General features: G+C 42.6%; 1 protein-coding gene across 3 annotated transcripts in view; it reads left to right on the top strand.

Moving 5' to 3' along the window:
• MACROD2 (MACRO domain containing 2) overlaps positions 1 to 25,506 on the top strand; it is an 844,666-nt gene that overhangs the window by 1,276 nt on the left and 817,884 nt on the right. For all 3 annotated transcript variants that reach the window (XM_027693439.1, XM_027693438.1, XM_027693440.1), the window contains exons 2-3: positions 2,637 to 2,753; positions 18,726 to 18,833. In XM_027693439.1, coding sequence (XP_027549240.1) covers positions 2,637 to 2,753; positions 18,726 to 18,833 — 225 coding nt within the window. The remainder of the gene's footprint in view (positions 1 to 2,636; positions 2,754 to 18,725; positions 18,834 to 25,506) is intronic.

The following is a 25,506-nucleotide window of genomic DNA, read 5'->3' as shown; positions in this document are numbered from 1 at the left end:
AAACTCTTCTCGGATGAAGTGACTTTTGTTCCACGTTCTTTTTCTTTCAAAACTGTCTTGCAGTCCATGTTTCTGTAGTAAAAAGTAAGGCAACAAATTTCCACCAGAGAAAAGTTTCAGTTTTCAACAAAGATACAGGTAAATCTTCTGAGGCATTGTTTATGTGGGGTCAGCTATAACTGACTTTCCTTTAATGCTGCATGGTGCTACCTTCAAAAAACGCTGGTTTTGTGCCGGGGGACAGATGGGGAGAGGTTTCTGGTAGGCTCTGGTGAGTGTTCCCATTACTCCCACTTGTCTCTTCCAGCTCTGCTGCTGTCTGTGTCAGTTCATAGCCTGGCAAGTAAACCCAGACCCTTGGTGAGGAGGGCTGAGTGGAGAGGCTGGAAGGTAAGCTGGAAACTGGAGCTGCTGACACGCTTTCCTTGTCTCAGATAGCTGTGAGGATGGTGGTCTCCATCAGGTGATGTTTAGGGATGCAAACCAGAGCTCCCCACTGCTGGTGAGGTTTTCGCCTCCAGGAGGCATTGTCTGAGTGCTGGCTGGCCAGAACTCACTGTGTCTTTGCCTAGTGTGAATGAACAGTGTTTGCCAGTCTTCTGTTCCAGTAATTGCTTTCCAGCACGATGCTGATGGTGCTGGGCCTGGATATTTGAGTGAAGAGGGCAGAAAAAAGTTCGCTGTTCACTGCTGGCATTGGTCTTCAGCTTGTAGCCCTGTGGGACTTGCCAAGTACCTTCTTTACTAGGGAGGAAAATTAGAGAAGGCCAACTTCTTTCCTTCCTCCCCAGACTGTACTTTGGAAATCAAATCTTTGGTTAGGACTGCCTTTACCTCTCACAGGTACTCCTGAACCCCTGCAAAGCTGTCTGTGCTTGCTGGTTCTGCTCTTCCCATGAAGCTCTGAGTGCAGTTGCTCTCAGCGTTTTATATTCTGAAGCACCTCTTGAAAAGAAAAAAGCACCAATTGCTAAATATTGAGTTCAAACCCACTGACAATACACTTGCTTGTCTTAATTACTTTCTTGGTAATTAAGGGTTGGTCCACATCCTCCCAGGGGAGGTCTTGCTTGAGGACAGCTGGAACGGAGCGGGAGCAGGACTGGAGTTGATTTCAGAGCCTTAGACACAGGACTGGGCTGCCTGCAAACTTCCCAAGTTTCTGCTGCAGGCAGAAAACTGCACTTGCAGCGAAGGCTGTCGGGAGCATCTTCCGGGAGGTTTGTGTATAATTAAGTCTCGGTTTAAGTTCTTGCTGCTGACTCACGGGAGCAAAGTTCTATAAAACCTTTCTGTAGAGAGGAACTTGTGTTTTGAAGGCGCAGGACTGGCTCTATCACCTCTTCAGCAAAAGGCACCCAGAACTGCTCTGCTTGTCTGTCCCTCAAACCTGACACACGGAGGCACTCGCTCTCTCGGGTCTGCCTTCCTGTAGCACTTCTAATGTTGACGTCAAATCCTTGGAGTTTTTTATGCTTGAAGCTCAGGTAACGGATTTAAGTGCATATCTGTTGTGCATGGTGGTGACCCTGGTCACATCAGTTCTACTTTGGCAGATGTAAATATCCAGTTAAGGCATACCCAGCCTGCATAACAGAGAGAAATGTTTTTGTCAGCTGAATAAATTGGTAATGCTGTCGAAAACAGCAAAGTGAACTTATTTTGTTAAGGGAGCCTGTGCTCCAAAGTTGCCTTTGGTTATTAGACTGTGCTGACTGCAGCCTCCATAATTAGGAAACTTTATTTAAAAAAATAAAACCACCACAACCAAAAACTCCACAGTGCAAGTGATTTTTCTTTCTTATTTTTTTACTATTTCATCTGAGAAGCAGTTTTGGTGTCCAACTCTTTTGCCGTCTCTTCTACTTGAGAAGAAAATGTTCTTTTCAAGTCCATCTAGTCCTTTATGACAAAGGCAAACAACATGGGCTTAGCCTTCCCCTCCACTCCTTAAAACTCTTGAGTCTTCAAAGAGGATTTATTACTGATTAAAGTGTTAAAAAAACTGTTAGTGTGGTTGTAGTAGTAATAGTGCCACTTGTAAAAACAGATCAGAAGCTTCAGTAGCATATGGCTGTTATGGTGTGCTCTACTGTTTGGGTTTTTTTTTTCCCCCCTCTCCTTTTGGGAGGAGAAAAGCTCTGCAACTTGTGCTGAGCTAATACTGATCATTGATGTAGGGAGGGAGATGAGGATGTGGCTGCAAAAATCAGCTCAAGTGCTGGGTCACGAGGGTATTTGCAGTGTTTGGTCACTGGGGTGTTTTTTTTCCTTGCTGTACAACGTCCATTTATAGAAAGGTCTGAAGAAGAGTGAAGCTGGCAGTAGCCATTGTAGTTGTACACTCTTTGAGGCTTTACCTTTCACTAAATGTCTGAAAAAAGAGATAATGACTTTCTCAGGAGGAAACAAAAACAACCATCCGTTTGTGTTTTAGTGTGGTAACAAGTGTGTCCTATTAATATTCAAACGAAAGTCTCTGCAGAGACTAAATGTGCCTTTCTTACTACCTAGAAGGTAACAGAATGTTTGCTCCCGTGGCATTTCAGTGCACCAGGGGCACTGCACTGCTCACTGCTTGGCTCATGTGGAAGTTTGCACAACTTTTTTCATGTCTCTTCCCCCCACCCAAACAGAGCGTCTGCTGAAGATGACCTTGGAAGAAAGACGCAAGGAGTACTCGGGGGACTACGTTGCATTGAAAACTATTCCAACGTGGATGGAAGACTTAAAAAGCAAGAGTGAAAGTGATGGTAAGTAAAATGGGGGAGTCTTGAAATATAGACCACTCTCTTCGTTCAGTCTGAAGTTACTTTTGGGAAGGCCAAGACTTAGAACCCATGTTAGGAGCAGTGACAGTCTAAAATGAGGGCTGGGAGAAGGAAAAAGCAACAAAATTTCGTAAGGGCTCACTGGTGTCCCCTAACTCTGCAGGCATCCCCGGGTAGAGTCAATAACCCTTAAGTGTGTAAAATAGCTGTTCTCTGCAGGAGTCTTACTTTCCAGATACTCCAGCAGTCAGCTGTGCCTAAGGAGCTTTGTCTTTGCAACTTAGTGAGCATAATGATCTGGGGAATCTGGGTAAAACAATGTTGTAGGTGACTGAAAAGCAGAGGGGAAGCGCACAAGTGGTGTTGTTTTGTAGAAGTCCAGAAATTGGAGGAGATTGGGTTTGAAGCCTGTCTTACTTTTGGTGCTGCCTGCTTTCTTAGGCTGAGGAACATCAGCCTGGCCTGGATTAACTCCCACTCTCTTAGTGTGTGCAGCCTTATCGTGGTTGTGATCAGCAGGAGAGTTGTCTAAATACTTGCAGTGAGGAGTGACCAGAAATGAGAATCCTATTCCCTTAGAGAGTTCTGTCCTCTGTAAGTAATTCTGAAATAGTGCCTTGTTCTTTGTCTACTTCCCTTTCATCCACACAAGGACGTGGAAGAATAGGGATGACTTCTGAGCTGGTTACCTCCTCCTCTTTTCTTTCTGTGCCTTGTTATCCTATTTGGCTGAAGCCTGTGGTTTTTTTGGAGGAGCATTTAACTAGGAGACCTAAAGTGTTTCCTGCTTCTGCAGATATAGGACTGGTTTTCAGACCTTTTTGTTACCACTAAGAGCAAAGACTGGCCTGTGAACAGGTGTGTAGAGTTGTCTTGTGGCTGTAGGTGAACATGGTCTTTATGGTAAATAATCCAGGTGACATGAGGCCTGAAGCTAATCAGCTGTTTTTAATAAAATGGGAAGGCTGTAGCACTTATTTTAGCACAATCTGGGGGAGCTGACAGATCTGCAGATGTCCTTGTCATAAACAGCTAAAGCTCTTGTCTGCTCCTAAAAGCACCTGGAATGACTTTTGCAGTGAAAATATGTCAGAGGTTGCTGAGCTCTTCAGCGCTGCTGAGTAGCTGAGTTACATCAGTACCTGTAGACCTCTTTCTCCCTTTTATATCTTACAGCATCAGGAAGCCTGTCCATCTAGAAATCAGAGGCTGCATAAAAATAAAAACTATTACCTGACTTCCTCTGAGTTCATTTAGAGGCCTGTGGTATGTGGAATATGCAGTATGTCATGGGGTTTAACTGGGAGACTCTTTATCCCTACCAGCCCAAACTATGTTTTCATTGCAGCTACTCTCACATTCCCTATAAAGTACTGAAATTCTCAGGTCTTGTATTACTTGGGCTGCTGAAGGTGACAAGGTGTGGATTTATGTTGTGATTGGTGTTAGACTTCACAGAAGCAAAATGTCCCTGTCTAATATGTGGATATTGAATCATGGCAGTGGTGAATTTATTTTCTTGTAGCCGCTCTTGCCTTCTCTCTGTTAGTACTCAGTGCACTGCAAAAATAATGCTGGAAGGCAAAAGTTGTGCTGAAACACTTCTCTGCTACTGGAAGCTTTTGTTATACTGTACATTCAGGAGGAAATAGCTGTAGTCACTTGTTGTCTTTGATATATTTGTTGTAAATAAGCCATGTGGAATAGTGAACTTCTGGAAGGCTGGGCTGCTGAAATGCTTCCACATGCCAACTGATCAATACAATTAGAAGAAATATATGTATTAATGTGACTCTTATTGCATGTGTTTCAACCTTCCCTTAAACATTGACTCCACTTGAAGGTATTGAGAGTTTGCAAGAACTATTTTTTTGAGCTGAAATACGGAAAAACTAGAATTTCAATCTTGCTGATGGGGACTTCTGCTCTGTGTACTGGGACATACAGAGGGCAACAGGTACAGCCTGAGGCTCTGGAGAGAAGTGAGGCCCCAGGTGTGATGCAATTGGTGATGACTTGACAGTGCCATGCCCAACTTCTCATATTTTCTTTTATTGAAATGTAGCTGCTTGTACTGACAAACTGAAGAAGAGGAAAAAAATAAAATCCTCTGTATTACTTGTCAGGCCAAAAGAGCAACTGATGGGAAATGCGGAAAAAATTCTTTACCATTTACTTCCAAACAGTGAAAAAATGACAGATTGATTAGTAAAGCATGGAGAGGCTGCTCGGGAAGAGTGATGAGGAGAAATCAAGAAAGCAACCAAGAACAAATCAAGTGAAGCAGGAGCAATCAATCAGCTGCCGTAGTAAGAAGCTGCAGGAGAAAGGCAGAGCATCTGGGCTGGCAACAGTCCCTGTAGATACTCAGTACTCAACTGGAGATTAAGACTGTTCAGTACGGCACAGATTTGTGTGCTGGCTGTTAGGAACAGCATAAAACCTTCATGGTGCCCATTTTTAAATGTGAACGACTTGCTGGGGGGTGTTGGGAGATTCCAGGTAGGCACATGTTTTTGTCATGTGGAAGTTTAACAGAAGATTATTGTAAAGTCTGTGTGTGGAACTTCTCAAACTGAAATGACTTAAAAGGTTCATGTTGGGAAGGAACCAACCTCACTGCTCTTTGTTAACATGTTTGGAGAACATACCGTAGTTTGTGGAAGAAGGGTTTTTCCTCTTCCTTCCTCCTTCACCTTTTGATAGAAAGTTGTGTTCAGAACTAAATTCTGAAGAAAACTAGTAAAACTTGGAGTAAGTTTGTGTTTTGGCAAGGCTGGAGGTCTTTGTAACTGAGTAACAGGGGGATGTGTAACTCTGTAAAGCTTTCTGAGGAGCAGAGTTGGGGAGTTTTGAATGGCAGCTGACAAAGGCTTTGTCTCTTCTTATAGCAGCAAAGGTGTTTGAAAGCATTTGGGAGTTGAAAGCAGCAGTGTCTGTGTTAAAATGCTCTTCTGTGACTAAAATAAACCCCCACATTGTTTTGCAGGTCTCCTCATATGGACAGAAGTAGCTGTAAGAACTTAAGTTGGTGTATGTTTTGGCGTGGAATTCAGTCCATGTTTGTGTTGATTCTTCCTTATGATAGGAGAGTTGTGCAATGTGGAATGCAGAGACTAAGCCTGGTGCCCACTGCTCTGGGCTGAGGGAAGCAAGCTGGTGTGGGTATTTCTAGAAGGACTGTGCTGTCGGGATCCTGGATTTTTGGTTTGCCAGGAGACACAAGTGAATCTCAGAGATCAACTGTTGTAACACAGCAGTGGAAGGAAAAGGGAGACTTAGTGAAAAGTGGCCCTCTTTAATGTCACAGGGGATGGTAGGAAGGCAAAATTTTTGTTCTTTATGTTCTGTAAACATAAGCTTTCTTTGTTTTAACTGCATTTATTAAAGAAATAAGCAGTTACCCTCTTTGCAAACAAAGAATGAGCTTGTAGAGGGCTGGATAGTATGAATATACTGAAATCCATTATTCTTCCCACTTCTTATCCTTCAGATACACCAAATGCAGGCATCTCATCTGTTTTCTTATGTACTTTGAAGCAGAGTCCCTTCCTGACAACATGTGAATAATGGACTTGTTTTCTGAAGCTTTGGAATTTATATCCTGTTGTTTCAATGATATTTATTACCCACCACTTTGTGCTGGGCACTCATCCTGTACAGCAACAGGAGCTAATGTTGCTCAGTGACTAAAACACCACCATGTAGACTCAGGGCTAGAGTGGTTTTAGAAGTTAAATACATATGTTAGCTTTTTGTTGGGTACACAGTAATTGCCAAAGATTCTCTGCAGAGATGACTTCAGAAAACTTTTTCTTGAAAGCTTTTGGAGAAAATCAGGGTCTTGGTAATTTTGTTTTCGCTGAGTCTTGTGTGCCACTTGTAGAAAAACATTTTGTTGCATTAATTGGGCAATTCAGAAAATGGAATAAATTTTGTATAGTTGAACTCCAGGCAGCTGAGGGTCCTGCTGACTCTCACAGCCTCTGGAATTCATTGGTATGGCAGTGTTGCCAAGAAAACAGCAAATTCAGGTGGCGGTTTAAAGATCTTTGCTAATGGTAAGACCTGATTTTGATTGAATGAAGTTAAAAGGGAAGGACACAGTAACTAAGTTTTTAATTTTTGTTTAAGATGTAATGACATAAAAAGTCTGCAGTCTCCTTTTTTTAAGCAAGTCTTGAAATATGTTTAGATGTTTTGGCAGCTTCTGTATCTTTTTAATCTGCTATTTTTTAAGAAAATGATATGGTTCAAAGTGTATTCAAATTAATCTACTTTAACACTGAGGGGTTTATGTATAATAATTTGGTTTGGATTTAACAAAAGCATCTTTGCACCGTGAATGTGTAGCTTTCTAAATATTCACAGTGGGTTGACACAAGATTACAGAGACAAAGCATCAGGGTGAGCCACTCGAAATGCTTCGTGGTGGAAGGAAAATGTGTGGTTATACTGAGCCGTGACCAGCATTTCTTGAGATGGGTAACTAAACACAGGTAATATAATATAATATCTGCTTGTGGCCCTGTTTGGTGTGGATATCTGTCCTGCAGGAAATAGGAATTCAGGTGAACATTATCAAACTGACCTTGGCAAGTGACACCACTACTGAGGTGCAGTGAAATTCAGCCAGATGTCTGCAAGTGAGAAATAACATCTCTCTAAACCACTCATTATTTCCAGTGACTTAGACAGAAGAAGAAATTGTGCTTAACTAGAACATAAAGATTGATTGTCGGGCAAGTTATGACAATGAGTTGTCTGTAATAGCTTTGTCAAACCAATGTGTTTCAAGACCATCCCCCCACCAAGAACCCAAGTCCATCAACTTGCATTGTGTGTGTTCTTTTTTTTTTCTTACAGTGACTTTAACAACTGTCTTTATAACACTTTTTTAGCTGAGTGACAAGGAGGAAAGTAAATCGAGACAGCTCAGTGTGATGCTTTCTATCTGTCAAAGAAAATGGTGCTTTTGCTACTGAAACTCTTGGTCCGGTGAAGTTCACAGTGCAGCAGTTTTTCTGCTGAGCTCACACAGAAAACAGCAATAACTTGTGTGCCACCATTCAGGATCTCTGCTGTTACCTGAGGCAGAGTGTGAATTCCAGCTTTGCCTAAACTCCTGCTGTCTTTGGTTTTATCCTTACTCTTCATGTAGTCATACCACTGTTACTCCCACTAAATGTCTTATCACAAGGTCTCTCCAAGACTGGTGTGTTAAAGGTTAGAAAGCTGTGTCACTGAGATGCATGTGGAGATCTCTGCTTATTAATTGCTGTGTGTAATAGCTGGGGGAGCACCCCCCAAAGAGCAACAGCTGTGGTTTGTGTGAAGATCATGGCAATGAGGTATTTGGAATACTTGGAAAACGATGTGCTTTTTGTGGAAGTGCCTGTAAATCTGTTTGCTCATTTCTGCTCTCTGTCCATATATATTAAGGAAGGAGCAAAGGAATTGGAGGGGTAACAACAGCAAACCATGTTGGGAGCTTCTCAGTCTGTTCTGGAGGTGTCCAGGAGTCTGTATGCATGATGTGGGGTGACTTTAAGGCTGAGGTGGTTTTTGTTTGGCTGCAACCCATATCAAAGGGAGTAACCAGAGCTCTGTGTGTGCTCTGCTTCACCCAGGCTCTTGGCTGCCCTTTGGGGACATGTCCTGAACAGATGCAGAGCTGCAGAGTGGTACAAATCTGACCATGTGATTTGCTGGCCCCACACACTTTTCTGTCTTCTTCAGATGCAAGTTTACCTATTGCTTGAGAGCAATAATCTGTGTGTGTGTTGGTTTGGTTTTAGAGGCAAATATTCCTCCCTAATTAGTGATAACCCTGATAAAAGTGGATAAATGAGTGTGTTTAGTGCAGGGGGTGGGGGAAAACTACAGTAAACAGAAAGAATGAATATATAATCAGTTGACTCTGCAATTCCCTGGTGAGCTGCAGGCATATAACCTTTTTAGGATGGATTAGCTGTCAAAGAGGTGATGCTTGTGCTACAGTTTTTTTTTTATAGTGTTTTGAGGAAGAACTAAAAAAAAATCTTGCTCTCAGCAAATGTACGATGATTATTAAAAAGTAAAAGTTCAGATCTGTTTACATAGATTAAAAACACAAAATCCAGTGTGGCTAATCCTCTTTCCAAGAAAGTAATAGCATTTGTCTTTGTAATTAAGGCAGTGATTTCTCTTTAAGCTGATGCTTGGTGATTTTTTTTTTTTTAACAAGTTAACTTCCACAGAGCAATAAGCTTATACAGGTCCTGGATAGAGTTATCATTTTGTGGCCCTTCTGAAGGCAGCTGAGAAAACCCTCTTATCTGCAGTGGCAGACAGCTCCTTGAGGGGCAAGAGTTAACTGGAGGAAAGGATGCTGCTCTCAACAATAAATTGGTGTCCTTACTGAGGCTCTGCAAGCTCTTGGTGGGTTTCAGAGAGCAGTAGCAGGTGGAAGTGCAAGGGGAAGTCAGGCATGTCTTTGCCAGAAAGAATATTTCTGAAGTTTAATTACTGATGACACAAGTCTTGACCAGATTAATAATTTCCAAACTTCTGTCTCGTGCAATATGAGATACAGTCCTTTTTTTCTGTAGCTGCTGAACATCTCTGTGCACTGAAGTTCTGTGCAGAGGTCCCTGGGGAAGTACTGAGCAGAGTTAGAAAGTGGAGATGATGCAGGGTGCTGTGAGCTGGCAGGCTCTGCTCGCTCAGGGTGTGAGGGAGGGTGGCTTTAGCAGCACTGATGCTGCAAGTCGGGATGTGCTGTTCCTCAGGAATGGCTGAGAAAAACTGTAGGTTCCAGCCTGGAATATTTTGGTTGCTGACTCGTCTGGTGTTCAAGACTACTAAGATAAAGCAGAATAATAGTAGCTTTTTGAGCGAGATAGTGTAATACATGCAGGGGAAAAGTAACAGGTTATGGACTTTGGCTCATGTCTTCTCTTTGATTATCCTTTTTTCTGCTCCTTTTTTTATGTATAAAGGATGAGCTTCTTCAGAGCGTGGGGGATTGCAAGATCAAACCCCAAAAGTAATGCTCTGCAGAGACGGTTTCAGTAAGTCATCCAGCTTTGCTCAGTGTGGTGGCTTGGCTAATGCCCCAGTCTATAATTTATGATGGATTGTGGCATATGTCCTCACAGTCCTGTGCAGACAGATGTGATCCAGTGTGCCAGCCTGCTTAGAAGCCATGTGCCTGTGATTAGGTTGAGTCCAAAATCAAGCTGTTAAATTGTACCCTTGTCATGGCTTACTATGTAGACCTGTTGCCTGGCTATGTGACTTCTGGATATTTTCAAGTGTAGGTGAAAAAAGCTGATGTCCTCCTACAGGAGATGGGAGCCTCTTTTGATAAGACAGTAAGAGGCTTTCTACCAAGGTGTGACTTGGTTTAATTTGCTGTAGCTTAGATGTGACAGACATTTTAAAGGTGCTGAGCTGTTGCCTCAACTAGGATTTGCTGGCTGGGACTAACGATAATTATGATCACACAGGGTGGGCTACTCAGCTGCTGCTCTTTGGGTGTGGGAGTCTTGCATCGAGTTTGAAAATGAACCTCACACTCAAACTGGGTAAGGATTCTGCTTTACCTCCCTCGGTGAGGTTGGGGGATTGCTGATGCAGTTTGAGCTCACTGAGCTCTGTTAGGATCATATTAACCAACTTTCATGGATAGTTGCATTTGCTTCACGCACAGTTAAACACTTGATTGCACGTGTTAAAAACCCAATCACTGGAAACCAGATAAGCCTGGTCTTCCTTTTTTGATTCACTAGAGCTGAACTGCTCAGCACGTAGAAATGTCTCTAACAAACCAACTGATGTCTGAGTAGGTTGTGGGGAAGAATCACAGAATCATTAAGGTTGCAAAAGACCTTTAAGGTCATTGAGTCTGACCATTAAATGGTAGTACTTACTCTGTAAAGTGATACGTGGCTTTCTCTTGGAAAACTCAGTTGAGACAGAATTCCTCATCCCTGTAGGAAGCACTCTGTGCAGGTGCATTTGTTACGATGCCCAGAAAATGCTCTTCTGTGCTGTAGAGAAGGCTTAACAATCCAGTTGAAAGGTAAACTTGGATTTTGCACAGCCTTAAAACCCATTAAAATGATTCTTTTATGTGTGGCTCCATCTCACGAAGAATTATTTCCCACATCAGTGTGGGGTGTGAAAGGGAAGCATAATGTTTGTGCACAGAAAACGTCCTGAGACTTGCATCTGTTGCATGTTGACTTGACATGTCTGCAGAATTGTGTCACAAGGGTCTTTACCAAAGCTTCCAGACGTTTTTTTTGGGGGGATGGGATGCTATAGAATGCACATCTTGCAAAATTGCTGATATAGCCAATACATTTATTTCTGAGAGTGGTTCTCTGTGAGCACCTTTGCACTGAGAGCATCTCTGGGAGTTGGTGGTCAAGCACTGTGTCAGAAAAGGTTGTTCTAGAGTTTACCAAGAGTCTCCTGTCCAAAGGACTTGGTCCATCTCTAATGCAGATGCTAAAAAAAGGTAAAACTGATAGCACCTCTGTCTTGCTTTAAAACATTTCCCTGCTTTATCCCACCCTTTGCTTTTCCAGAGGCTCGTTTATGGGCCTTTTTGATGGTCTCTTTTGGTATGGATAGTTAGACTGTAAAGGTGTTCTGAGTTCTGTGTCTTCCATTTGCCCCACAGATATGACTTGTAGTTGAAGTTCATCCTGCACTGGCTTTATTCCCATGTGCTCAATGTAATCTTTTCTGTGTGAATAAGGTCCTCTGCTGCTCACCTACTGATGTATTGTGTGTTATGTAGACATGCAGAAGAAGATAGAGCTAAACCTTTCTACTAACTGCTCGTGAGTTTGTAACTGCTCGTGAGTTTGTATTCATTTCCATTTTTCAAGTCCTTAAATTAAGCAAGTATGACTTGTTACACTAATGATAATAATGGTAGAGTTCTCTTCATATATTGCACATATCCTCTGCCCCTTGCTGTTTAAATTGAAGCTCAACTATTCCTTAGGGTAGCAAATTACACGTGGTATCTCAGGGAGCAGGGAAAGGGAGATGTGCAAGGTGCGAGTTACCACCAAGCCTAATGTCTTTGTGTAGAAAACATCTTTTGCACTTGCATAAGAACTTAACCTACCTGCCTCTGGTACTAAAGTTCCTACTCCCACCTGGTAAACAGTTGTCACTGTATGTCATGCAGAGAGGCTCATAAATGACAATGCCATGAAATGTTTGCTGATGGTTTTGCTGTAGTTTTGCATAGTTTTCTGGTAGTAACATTTGATTTCCAAGCTCCACTGCAAGTACTACAAAAGCCTGTAATGCTCAGCTAGAGAAGTTGTTGCTTAGCAATGGTGTAGGGGATTAAAAAAGCAGAAAATGTAGAATATAAATTGTCTAACTGCTTAGTGAGCTAATGAATGAAAGCTAATGAATTTGTGGTTTCCCACTATAAACTTATTTTAATCCTGCTTAATACTGTATGGGCTCGCCCGTTAAAAGTGGGTTTTCATGTTTTGGTAAATGAAATAGGTACTGCTGAAGACCAAACACCTGGCTGTTCATGAAAAGTCATTTTTTCCCAGTTTCTAAAGCTGCACTGCTGGTAGTGTGTTTTGGATGGAGGCTCATAGTTATCCCAAGAGGTGGTGGGTGGATTTGAACACTCCAGGAATAGTTGTAGGAATGCTGTGATGCTGCAAGGCACAGCTCTTGCAGTGAAGGTGATCTGACTTGTCTGTGAAGTGACATCACCCGTAGTCTTCCAGCTTTATAGACAAGTATCAACATATTCATGGAGCAATGAACAGGGATCTAAAGTAATGTAATATGTTTGTCTCTCCATTTTTGGGCTTCCACTGTTAATCACAAACTCTCTGTAGTAGAAGGAGGTTATAAAGTAGGAACTGCGTCTTACACAGTATAGTTCTTGCCTCCATGTGACCTTGGCTGACCATATACTGTGTAACTCAGGCTGCTATTTGGGAAGAAAAATCTGTGTATTGAAATTCTTGGTAACACTGCGAGTGAGGCACTGATAATCAGAATCAGACTTGGGCAAGAACTTAGCAACCAGTGTTTTTATCCCAATATATCATTGCAAAGTCTGGAAGCCCTCTGAAGGTTCATGTAAAGAACCGACCAAACAAGACAGCGATTGAATGAGTGTCTTCAAGTACACAAAGCTCAGCTCCTTCTGGGTCACAACTAAACCAGCAGCCATTCCTATGGACCCTAAATCATGAAATCCCAAGCCAGCAGAAGCAGGCAGAAGCAACCACAGCAGCTGGATGCTGACTCTCCAAGTAAACACACAAATACCCAAGGGCCTCAGCCTACTTGTGTTTTGTGTCTGCTGTCACTGTGCATGCTGCTGAAGTGAGAATACTTTGATTTATGAGTTGACAATTGCATGTCCCTGCAGACCAGGTTGCATCACAAATTAGAACTGAGAATGTGTTCCTGTTCTTGTTCTCCTCGTTTGTTGTTACTCCTTTTTCAGACTTGGGTCTTTGGTACTTTTGCATTCCATACCAAGTCTTCCCTTGGTTTACAAAAACTTTTAGTCTCCCAGACTAAAAGGGTTTTCTTGCCTCTCAACTTTGTGTTTTGGGGATATAGAGAACCGTGTGGGATAGACTGAGGGAAAGGTTGGAACATAACGCTGTAAGGACTAGGCAAGACCTTGGTAACACAAGAAAATTGCATTTTGCATGAGCGCTGTGTGGGTTGTTCAGTCTGACTGACTGCTTTGATCAGTTCTCATGGTACCCCACTCTTTCCCTCTGTGATGTGTAAATGTCTTCAGTGACTCCCATGCAGACATGGGGCTAAAACATCACTGCTCATACTTCCAACCCTGTTTTGAGGGCTGCTGGTGTCCACATCACTACATTGAACTTGGCCCAAGTGAGTGAGTTCTGGGCTTTTTGCAGGAGTTGTAGAGGGGTGTGTTGTAGCCCCTTGTTCCTCAGATGGGGGATATTTCGTACCTCCTGAAAAACCTTGAATGGGAGACATGATGACCTCCTGACCTGGAAGATGGTCAGATTTAGCCTGAAGAAAAGTCATCCCAGATGGGATCTGATCAGTGTTTATAAACATAGAGTGGAGGGTGTAAGGGAGATGACTCCAAACGCTTCTCAGTGCTGCACGGGGACAGAGCGGGAGGCACAAGTTGGAAGAGGAAATTCTCTCTGAGCATTAGAAACAAAACCACACACTTAGTGTGAGGGTGGTTGAACACTGGAACAGATTGCTTGGAGAGGTTGTGGAGTCTCTGTCTTTGAAGATATTCAAAATTCATCTGTGACTGGGTCCTGGGTGACTTGCTCTGGGTGACTCTGCTTTGAGTGGGGAGGTTGGACTTGACAATCTCTGGAGGTGCCACCCAACCTCATCCGTTCTGTGGTTCGTGGTGTCTGTTTGCCTCGGGAGTTTGGTACTTGGCTGTAGTCCTGGGCTAATCCAATTATGCCACTTTGTAATTAGCAGAAACACACCATATTGGCAGAGTGTGCAGCCAGAGAGAAGGTGTTGGTGTTCATCATCAAGTGCCTTTGACTTGCATGTTGTGCTGCGTTTTTGGCTGGGTAGGAAGTGATTTGTCTGCAACAGATGTTCCTTCCTTGTGCTCAGGTTCTGATCTCGTTTAAGTCCAAGAAGTGATAGAGCAAATCTGTACTACAAATCTGAAGTACTACAGTGCATCTGTGAATGCTTTCCCCCTGGTGATGGAACATATGGAAATAATGCTTATCTTGATTTAGATAAGCAATTGCCTTTCCTGTACAATCATCCACGCTTAGTAGGAGTGGAAGCAGACATGGAATAGAACAGGTCTTACAATCTGTCTTTTCTAAAACTCCTTAAGCCTGTGCAGAAACAAATGGAATAGAAAGCTGTGTTAGATGGGAGGTTAGTAATTGATAATAGCTTGTCATTTTTAATCTGTACAGGACACCTGTGAAAACAAAGTTTTAAATTAAAACAAAAAGACAGTGAAGGGAAAAGGCACAGAGTGTGTAGCAGAGTTGTTGCTGCACATTCCCCTGTGGTCAGATGCACTCCTAAAGCTTGCTCAACTCCTTTGTTTTTTTTAAGTAACTCAAGAAAAGTGGAGCAGTGTCCCAGTCCAGTGTTTGCTGAGGATTCTCCCAGAAGTGGAAGGGCTGGCTCTTGTTTGGGGATCACATTGTGACTCTTATCCCTTGCTCTGGTTCTTTTTCCTGTGTTCTTTCCAGATCCTGTTAGAATAGGCTTCCTTGTGTGGGGATACACATCTCTACTAGTAACTGTTGTAGTAGGGATCAGATAGTGGGGAGACTTTTTTGAACTTCAAATTAATTTATTTCCTTCAGCTGTGAATTCTAAAGCTGACTACAAATGATGAAACTCTCCCATTTTCAGCTTTTTTTTCTTGCGATTCAGTCTGTTACTTGTTTTTATGAACTAGAGGGAGGAAAAAATTAAGTCATCTGAGTTGTTTAACTAACTTATATTATAACTATGTGAGCCTTTGAGCCTTGCTGCCATCAATCCTTTTCACTTGTTCTTTCTTGGATTTCTTTTTTCTCATTTTATTGTGCCATAGGTATTGCTTTATACTATGGAGCTTTGGTACCTATTTTGACTATGTGTGGGCTCTGCTTTCATTAACGAGTAGTTTTAAAATGCAAATATAAGGGGTTTTTATAACAGAAACTCTTCCAGCTGTAGGTTTTTCTCCTCCCTCTGGTTGTAAGCTGTTTGGTATTGCTGCGGGGATTCCTGTAATTGGATGCCTGAGACCTCAATTTCAAAGATTAAGATACTTTATACTAGACTTTAAAACCCCGGCTATTTGAGCAGTGACTGAGCTTCAGGGCTGATTTTCCGATGCTGTAGGTTTGTACCATCCTTGTCCATTCCACCAACTGAGCATATTCATGTCCTGGCTGGGGGCTCCCTCTAGTGAGATGTTCTGACAGTCCTTTTTTCCTCTTAGTTTGGAAGAACTTTGCACGTTTTCTGTTCGAGCACAGTTTTTGTTGACTAAATCTAATGTGTTTTTCTACCCACGTGTGAGTTGTAAAGGCCCTTTTCCTTTGGGGTGAGCTGGAAGGAGTTGTAAGCAAAGCTGAGGACAAGGACTGCTTATTTGCTCTATTTAGTGTGAAGAGCTCAGCTAATCAACCTCATCCTACTTCAAGCTGTGGCTCTGTGGACTCAGATGTTGGGGCCAAAGGGTGATGTAGGAGGAAGAGCTAAATGAAATTGGGTTGCATAGGCAAAGGGATAGAAGATGATGGGTGGATCTAGAGGGGAAAAAGTGTGGATGGGACATGAATGATCAACTGTTTCTAGTGAAGAATTTCAACTCTAATATATTCCTGAGGCTGAGGCAGAGGGGGAAAGAGGAGAAGCTGGAGCATTTATAGTGTTTCCACTCTGTGTGTCTTCAAAAACAGCTGAAACAAAACATACATTTTTAAAAAGGATGTACCAGGATCAACTCTATCCTTTTATGTGTGTGGATGCAAAGATGATTTAGTGACCATTGACTTTACTTTCTCATAGGAGTAACAGTCAAATTGTTAGCGAGACTGAACTTAAAACAATAATAAAAGCTGTCTTATTTCATAAATAATTTTAATAATAAAAAAGGCTGGATTAGAAATCTTGCAGTATATTGCTCCCTTTGCCCATCAGGTGTTGTTTCCTCAATGAGAGAAAAGTGCTGCCTCTTCATCCAAGTCTTTCTTGTTCCCTCCCCTCTGGAGCATGTCCTGGAGCAGGCAGCGGCGGCGCAGGTGCCTCAGGTAGTTCATGAGGGACGCGGGGTTTTCCCTCTGCCGGCCGATCCCCTCGTCGCTGAGGTGGGAACCTTCAACCAGGCAGCAGGTCCTTGGCCACGCCGAGGGTGTCCAGCCCTTCTCCTGGGAGACACAGGGCAGGGAGCACGATGGAAGGGGCAGAGGGGCCTGAGAGCCCTCTGGCTGGGCTCGGGCTCTGGGGGAGCTGGGGCCTGGCTGGGCTGCCCCAGGCAGCAGGATGCCTGGAGCAGGTCACAGGCAGGCTCTGTCTTGTGGCCCTTGTGGCTCAGCCAGTCCTCATTTCCTCCTGGGAGGAAGGAGGCTGAGCCCAGCTCTGCCTCTGGCTTTGGGTGCAGGGCTGGGGCAGAGGCAGAGGGCCCTTGGTGCCTGCCCAGGCTTTGCTCTCCACAGGGACCGTCAGTCCTCACCCTACACATTGCAGCCCCAGGCCGTGGTGTGTCCTGGCACCATCCCAGCTGCCTGACCCCATCCCTCACCTCTCTCCGTGGCCTCTTGGCTTTTCTCCAGAGGCGGTATCCAAGCCAAAGCGCGGCCACCAGCAGGGACAGGGCCAAGCAGCCGCAGCCGAGCACCTTCAGGGGCCACAGGCCGGCACTGCCTGTGCCAGCGCCAGCGCCCGGCTGCTGCAGGGCCTGGGCAGGCACATCCACCCTGGCCGAGACCCTGATGGGACGGCTGCCAGCGCCGGGAGTGCCAGGGAGGGGCGATGCTGCACAGAGCCCCTGGAGCAGGGAGAGTCCCTGGAGCAGGGAAAGCCCCAGGAGCAGGGAGAGCCCCGTGCGGAGCATCACGGTGCTGCTGCGATCCCCCACCGGCACCCTGAGCTGAAATCAGAGGGCTGGGAAATGGAACGAGAGAGTGGAATGTGAGGGTGGTGGCATCACTGGGAGCACGGGGCGGGGAGAGGGGGGTGACATCAAATACACTGTGTTGTCATAAGGCTGTTTCCTGTCTGTCAGAGGGCTGGGAATGCCAAGGTGAGCCCAGAAGGTCTGAGCACGTGGCTGTCTCAGCTGCTTTTTTGCCACTGGGAGTGGGTCTGAGCCCTAGGAGCTCAGCAAGGAGGGGCTGTGCCAGGGCAGGGATGTTGCTTGCAATGCTGGCAGATTTGAGCAGTTATTCTCAAATTCATGGGCATTTGGGCTAAGACTAAAGAGGCAAATTTATTTGGACTGTTTCTACCTTCTCACTAAATATTGAGGAATCTTTGCTTACAAACAAAATTTATTTGTTCTGAAGATTTGAGACTGCTTCCCACTTTAATTGACACTTTAGCAAATGAGTTCTATTTCTGACCAGTAGATGAACTCAAGCCTCTTGAGACTTTTGCTGAAAGGAATGTTAAGAATACTCAGTAATCTTCCTTCCTCTTTTTGTTGCTGATGATGTGCATGTCTAACAGTGTAAGACTTGGTGAAGCTTTGGGCAATGTATTTGTAAAAGGGTTGGAGGTAACTGAACTGCTCTATAGACTGAGTAGGGTGCAAATGATTTGGTGATGCAAAAATTAAAGAATTTACCAGAATAAGAGACCTTAGTTGTTAATTGTAACATTATTTATTAACAAATCTGTTGAAAGCTGATGTATGTTGTGTCTTCACCACCTGCCTCCTTCTAGTTGAGCAATTTAAGGTGCCAAAGCTTCAAGCTTTAAATTTGATGGTGGTTTTTTTCAGGCTTTTCTTCTTCTGACTGTTTGTCTACAGGAGTCATTCTGAATTTTGGGGCTGTTGGCAAATGAAGTGCTTGTATATTTTTGTACTCATTTGGAGAAATTATTGCTCTAGTAGGAAGGTTATCTTAACTAATTCCTCAATTTGTTGTTGCAATTTGCTCCCTTGTGATTACCAAATAAAATTTGATGGATCTCACTTCAGAAAATGCTTCTTTATACGGTTTTGTAATTAAATGGTATGCGGGCAAGGATTCAGTGCTTCCTACTATTTTGTATTTGGAAACAGCAGGCAAGCAGAGTGATTTTTAGGGCAGTGCTGCTCTCTGTGGGTTATCGGTGCCCTCTCGAGGTGAAACTGGAAGCTGCTGCAGTGTGACAGCAATATGTGACTGGACTGCTGCCTGCTTGGGGCTTGTAAATAATGATCTCAGACCCACGTTTGTGACCTGATTTTACTGCTTTCTTTGTTTGTAGGTGAAAGCACTAAAGAAGACGTGCAGGGGAAGAAAAGTCTGAGTGAGAAAGTTTCTCTCTATAGAGGTGACATTACACTGCTGGAGGTCGATGCCATCGTTAATGCTGGTAGGTGGTGAAATATTTTGCATTGTCATGGCTTGAAAATCCTTTATAGCTCCACACTGCAAGAGAGAACTCTGAAAAGTTGCCTGAAACTGGTGTGTCCTGTGGAAATCTGTTGGAAAATAGACCTCTTCCCCTGATTCCTTTATATTGCACCTGTTCATCCTGTGAGCCTTTACTGTGACAGGGATGATTGCGAAACTTTAATAGCGTGGTCACCATGAAAAATTTTATTATATCCATCTTTTGACTTCACTTGTAGCTGGGACTTCACACTTCATATTGTAGAAGGCTCAATTTTCTTACCAAGCTGGTGCAGTACATTCCAGTCTGCTTTTATAAATCAAGCCATTTGTGGGCTAGGTAAGGTGAAAACCTTAACAACAAGGTGACATGAAATGTGATTTTGTTTTATGTGGTCTGTGTAGTTGCTTTCATGTTGGGAGATTCTGTTTTTCAAGTTTTTAGTCCTGGCCTCCAGAGTTGTAACTGTTTTAGTACCTCTTCTTGCTCAGTGACTGTCTCCATGTGGGCAGCTGAGGTGAAGAACTGCGTGTAGCATCTTGTGACAAAGGGAGGGAAATGCCTCTGCAATTAGTTGATTTGTGTGTGAGGTTATAGTAAGCTGATTTGGGGTTTTTTTGGGAAAGACTGTGGGAAGGTTTCCCCTTGGAAACCTTCTGCAACCTTTGGCTGCCCTCCCCACCCCAAAAAGAACGTGGTGGTTGTGTCCTGAGGCTGGAAATGTTTTTCCCACCTAGTATTTGTGTGACATTGATGAATTTTTCAAGAACTAATTTTTGGTGGGATTCATTTATTGGAGGGAAACGTTGCAGTATCTTCTCTGTGATGCAATAAAGTGCAGAGATTGCCAAGGCTGTATTGGCAAAAACAGATGTGTTTGTAAAAAGCTTTGTTTGTGGAGGTACTGGCTCCTGTCTGTAAAGAGCACAGGAATGTTTGCTCACACAGTGCAGAGGTTTGTGAACAGACCCTCTTGGATTGTCAGATGTTGTTTCTCTCTGTGTGACTCCCCACTTGAACGGTGGAGATCTGTTGGTGGGTTTTGGGAAACACAGGTAGAATCCTTGCTCCTTTCAAAGTGCAAGTACTGAGGCTGGTATTCCCATGTAAAAGTTCTTAATTAATCTTCTAGCTTGCTGATGCACAAAAGCTTTCCTAAATTACAAACAAGCATCCATGTAATGTGATCTCCTCACTGTGTTGGCAAGGCCTCGGAAGCTTTACTATTTTAATTTTTTTCCTAGTTCTTTTTTGAAGATGATTTTCCAGTAGTGCCCTCCCTGACTTTCTTACTTTATTGCTTTCCAGTAAGTCAATATTAGCACACTTCTCTCCATTTGTATTTAGCTTCTCTTTGCTCATGGGCCTCCCTTGAATTACAGGCTGGAGCTGGTTGCAGATAAGCTTTGGAATAGGAGTACTTTGCTTTTCTTTATTTATAGGAGTTTTATTCCTTTTGCTTGAAATATCCCAGACTGCCAATGACATTATCTGCCTGTAAACTTGCCTGCCATCCTGATGAGAAATGCATCTCTGAGTAGAAATAAAAAATAGAATCAAAACAACACCTCTAAAATGTGCAATTTTGAGAAAAGGTTTAAAGGCCACTCAAACCAGTACAAACTGAGACCAAAAAACCTGAGGAGGGACATGACACTCTGAAAGTATCTAGAAGGCTTTTGGCAAAAAGGAAGAAGTTTTTTCTACTGTTGTCTTCTTTAAATTGGATTTGGGCTCTTTGAGAGAATTCAGATTAGATTTTAGCAGAGATACTTATTGAAAGGACCTTATTTATACAGCGATGGTTTGGTGTATCAGGCTGACATGGAGCAGCAGTCCCAGGGCAGGGCTTTGGTACAGGTGGATTTTTGAGATTCTTTGAATTCTCTCTTGTAATCTTTTATATTTCCTTAAGTGTATAATATATTAACTACTTTGAGATGGTAATAAGTTTAGATTAAAACACTAACCTACAGTTGCCTTGGAAAAAAAATCAAATGCTCTCTGTATGTCAAAGCAGGAATTAAATTTTAAGTGTAAGCCTTTGATTTGCTCCTGGTTTCAGTGTTACATTTTTTCTGTTAAACCTTTTAAACTGCGAAGGACAGCTGGAAAGCTACAGGAGGAGGGTGTTTTGGTTCAAGATCCGTGTTATTTGTCCAAACATCCACTTGCTGCACTGGGATTCATTTTAAATCAAACAGTTTCAATGAAATTGGAGCATCTCTTAGATTGTATCTAAACCTATGTTTCTCAACCCTATGTTGCTTTTGCAAAGAACTCCATTATTTTCCCTTCTGCAATGGAAGTTATCCAAGCCTCAGAGATAAAGCAGAAAGTCACAGTACCAGCTTCTGTGTGTAAGTTGAATAAAATGCAGCCCCCGAACATGGAATAGGAAGTGGAGTTTTGGAGGTAAACCTGTGCAAGTTCTTTTTATATTTAATGCTTTTTGACTACCCCACATGTTAATGACTGATTCCCTCCTACCTGTTTCAAGCCCTGTGTTAGGAAGAACGGAAGGAAGAGACCCTTTTGAGACTTTCTCTCTGAACTCAGAAATTCTGTCTTCTGTAATAAATAGTTTAAGATACAGCGAGTCATATCCAAATTAAGGCCACAGGAAGAGACTTACAGTTGGAATGTTTATGTTGACTTATGTGAGCCACTAAACATGCCTGAAATTAAGGGAATAATCTTGAACATTTTGGAGCTGTGGAAGGGTTCCAGGTGGTTCAGATTGTCTCCAGATTTGGATACAAATATATTGCCAAAAAAATGTATGTTCTCAAATAGCTGCCTGTGAGGAGGAAATGAGATATAAATGGTGATCTTATGTAGCTAAATATCAGTATATCACTGATGAACTCTGCTACAAAAGGATCCCCTTTTCTCCTAGACTTTTAACAGACAAACTGAATGGTACTTACTTCCCAAAAATATTTTTATGTATTTTATGCTGAAAGAGAGCAACTAAGGAAACAGTAGAAGAAAGTTTGTGTCTGTGTTCATTGTCAAAAGAACCACATCAAAACAGCTGCTTGGAAATCATTCAGGATCAGAGTGAAGATCTGAAAAGCAGTGCGAGGGAGAAGGGAGCTGAAAAAAGGAGCCGATGTGCCACTTTGCTAAAATCAATGTAAATTATCTACCCCTGTAAATCTCTTTTCTTCCAGAATGGTTTCCTAAAACTTCCTTGCTGCTGATTGCATTGCAGACAGGTATTAGTTTAAGTTGATGTTTTGCCTAAGGTATCCTGTTATGTCATGTCCTTCCCGCTTTTTTTGAGGATTCAGGTAAGATTTGTACAAAAATCTTATTTTTACTCCCATATCCTCTTCTGCTCTATCGTTATTACACTATAAGAATGGGAACAGGCTCTCTTAGAGGCATGTGCTTCCTGCATAAATCCGTGATAACTGGGCTTTTTAACAAATTAAATATTCCTGGATGTCACTTCATCCTGATGCCAGAAGTGCTTCAAGCACCTGGAAGCCAGATAACCACAATTAGCCAACTTCCAAATAACTCAGAGGGTGTGTCTGTGTTTAGGAGAGGGAGACAGGGGTCATTTAGTCCCTTTGACAATCCCAGATATAAAAAACCTCAGTAAGGTTTGAAAAATAGATTGTGCAATATTTATAGCATCAACTAAGAGATAGAGTAAATTTCCTCTGCATTTTTAATAAATATAGGGAAAACCACATTGCTAGTTATATCATATACAGTGTCTGTTTGAAGGAGTGGAATTTTCAGGTGGGTGTGACATGGATGTCTGTGTACCTGATATACCTTAAGCAACAGTTTTTCACCACTGACCTCAGGTATTCATTCACTTCCTGCTTGTTCATAAATCTTATGCCCAGTTCTAAGATAAGGAGACAGGTACTAATATGCTTGTGAGGGAGTTTTTACCAGGGGCAAGATGGATTAGGTGAGGGGCAGAAAAGGCTTCTCCTTGTTTTTATTTGATTGGGAGGAGGAGGATGACTTGCAGAACACTAGAAGAAATTACATTTCTTCTTAGCTTTGAAAAATATTCTTGGATATCTGTACAGAAGTTTGATACTGAGAACAGAAACCTTTAATCTTCGGGCAAAGGGTGGATGATCAGTTGTATTCAATGAGCTCTCTCTGGTAAGAAATCTGTAGTATTGCTTCTAAGTTTGCAGTTGGAAGGTTGCTACAGTTATAGCAACTGAGTGGCTCCCTGTAAACTGTACTTGAGTGCTGGGATCATCCCTAATACTCCCAAATTTGGGGAGAGGGTATCACTGTTTAAAGGGAGTATGTTTTCCATATGAGAAAACAAATGGGAAATAAAATCTTAAGTAGCAAAAAAATTTAGTGAAGAAGATAAGTAGACAGCTTTTTATGTCCCTTTTCCAGTCCAATGCTGGCATTTAGTTTAGAAACTCCCACTCCTCAAGAAGATGTTTCCTCACAGGAAACCACTTCGTTCTGTGCAGTGAGTCTCCTCTGCATGACTTGACTTAGAGGATGAAATAGCCCTTTCCATTTTAAGTCCCACGTTTCCTAATGAAATATGCCTTTCCTCCCTCAGGCTTCTGACTTCACAACTGTGTTTCAGTATTTTAGTGTCATAGCAATATCCTTATCCACTTTTCCTAACTGGAGATAGCAACAGATTTTCTTCCCGACTCTTCTTTCCCCGGCCTTGACCTTGAGTTATAATCTGATTGTTTATGAGGCATCCCATTTTTCTCAAGTCCAAAATTACACGTCAGGGTAGAAGTGCTGTGTATTGATACCGAGAGCTGAATATATTATCAGGGAATTACTTATAGGAGTGTGTAGGTGCAGATAGTGGCTGAACTCTGCCTTTCCACACAAACAGCTTGTTAATGCGCAATCAGTCACCGCCGTTGCCTTGAACTTGGTGCTTAATGAACAGGTGGGGAAAAAGGATGGATTCTAATCTGGAACAGATCTGACATCAGGCAATTTCACTGATTGCTAATCCATTTCATTTGGCAACTTAATTTATCACACGGAATTTTCATCTTATAGCTTCTGGAGTAGAAATTACTTCAGAAGTGGCCTGTCTGAATATTATGAAGGTATTTGAGTCGGTTGCTAGCCTGACCCAGCACTGGGTATATACTTATTCTCCACATTATTATTTTACAGTGACCAGTAGTTCCTACTCTGGAGCTCATTTGAAATTGCTATTCGATAATTCACTATAAAAATAAGTCCCTTAACTTAAATGTTCCTGCTATTGAAAGTGGAATGAACAAAATGTAAAATCTGCCCTTAAGTTGCTTATGGGATTTTGACATGGGATGTTTGCATCTATTAACATTGATTTTTTGTGGGGTTTTTGTTCTTTTCTTTTCTGCATAAATGGTTACTTATGCCTGGGAGCTTCTTAGTGAATTTGCTGTCCAGTGGCACATTTTGTAAAGGTATTTTATATGTTTTATTTCCAGTTTACAAACAGGGAAACTAAAAACTTGTATTGAAATCTCATGTATGGAGTCATCTGGCATCTGCCTATATAACTTACACTGCTGTAATTTCCTCTAGGAATAGAACCAATATTGCTAACAAATTGTTGTTAATTTGGTTTTCATCTTTACTGCGAGCAGACTGTGGTGTTAATCAAAGGTTTCTCAAGTTAATTTACAGTTGGTGCAATTACACTTGTGTGTAAAGCCCCAGACTAATTTAAATATAGTCCTGACTTATTCATCAGGAAAGTCAATGTTAATAGTTGAGGGAATCGGTCATTCTCAGTCATGGCATCTGTGAGTGAGTGAGTTTATTGCTGCTTTCTGTGGAAAGCGCTTTAAGCGTGGCTGGTGAGCTGTAGATGTGGTTAAACCTGCCCTCTGCTTTTGGCCTAATTTCATTTCAGTGCTGTTCTTCCCTGTAGTGTAATACTCATTTGGATGAAAAACTAAAAATCTGCGTACAGTGACAGTGATCAAGGGAATGAAAGGGAAGTGCAGCCAGAGGTGTGGTTTAATTTAGTTGTGGATTACTGGAGCTGCTGCCTCAGTCAAACACCATTTGCTCCAAGGATGTGGCCAAGGCTTAAGACTGAGGAGGCTCACTCAGAACTGCACTGCATAAAGGATGGTTGCAATGCACTTTTTGAAAGTATCTCAGGTATAATTAATATAACTCAACACCTAAGGATTAGAAAAAGAGAAAGACTTGGCAGGGCTGCAGACACATGGCAGGAATTAACTTTCTTCCTTGTTCTGGGGTGCTTTGGGAGGGGGAAATGAGTTGTGGTGAAATGTCGGTACTGTGATCACCGGTGTGCTCACAGCTGTGTTGGGCAGCTCGCAGGGATGGCTTCTGGAGGGCTGTGAGCCTTGGACACTGGCCTGGACACCAACCTGCCACATCAGGTGTGGTGCCAGGAGCTGGGAGTGTGGGTGATGGAATGGAGACCTAAACCTTGCATTGCCTCCGGGAGAGCTCTGCCCATCAGCCTGCCATATGGGCAGGCACTGCAGACAGAGAGGCACTTCATGTTAATGATAATCAAGTGATGATTTCAAGCAGTGGGATGTGAGCGTTCAGTGACTTACTGAGAAGCCATAAAAAAGCAGTAGAGAAGAAAATATACTTTCCCCTGGAACAGTGCACTTGAAAGGCCCCTTAAACTAACAGATTG

This window comes from Neopelma chrysocephalum, unplaced genomic scaffold (genome assembly GCF_003984885.1).
Source record: "Neopelma chrysocephalum unplaced genomic scaffold, ASM398488v2 Primary Assembly neopelma1_91, whole genome shotgun sequence".
NCBI classification, from domain to species: Eukaryota; Metazoa; Chordata; class Aves; order Passeriformes; family Pipridae; genus Neopelma; species Neopelma chrysocephalum.
This window is presented reverse-complemented; position numbering and strand designations above follow the sequence as displayed.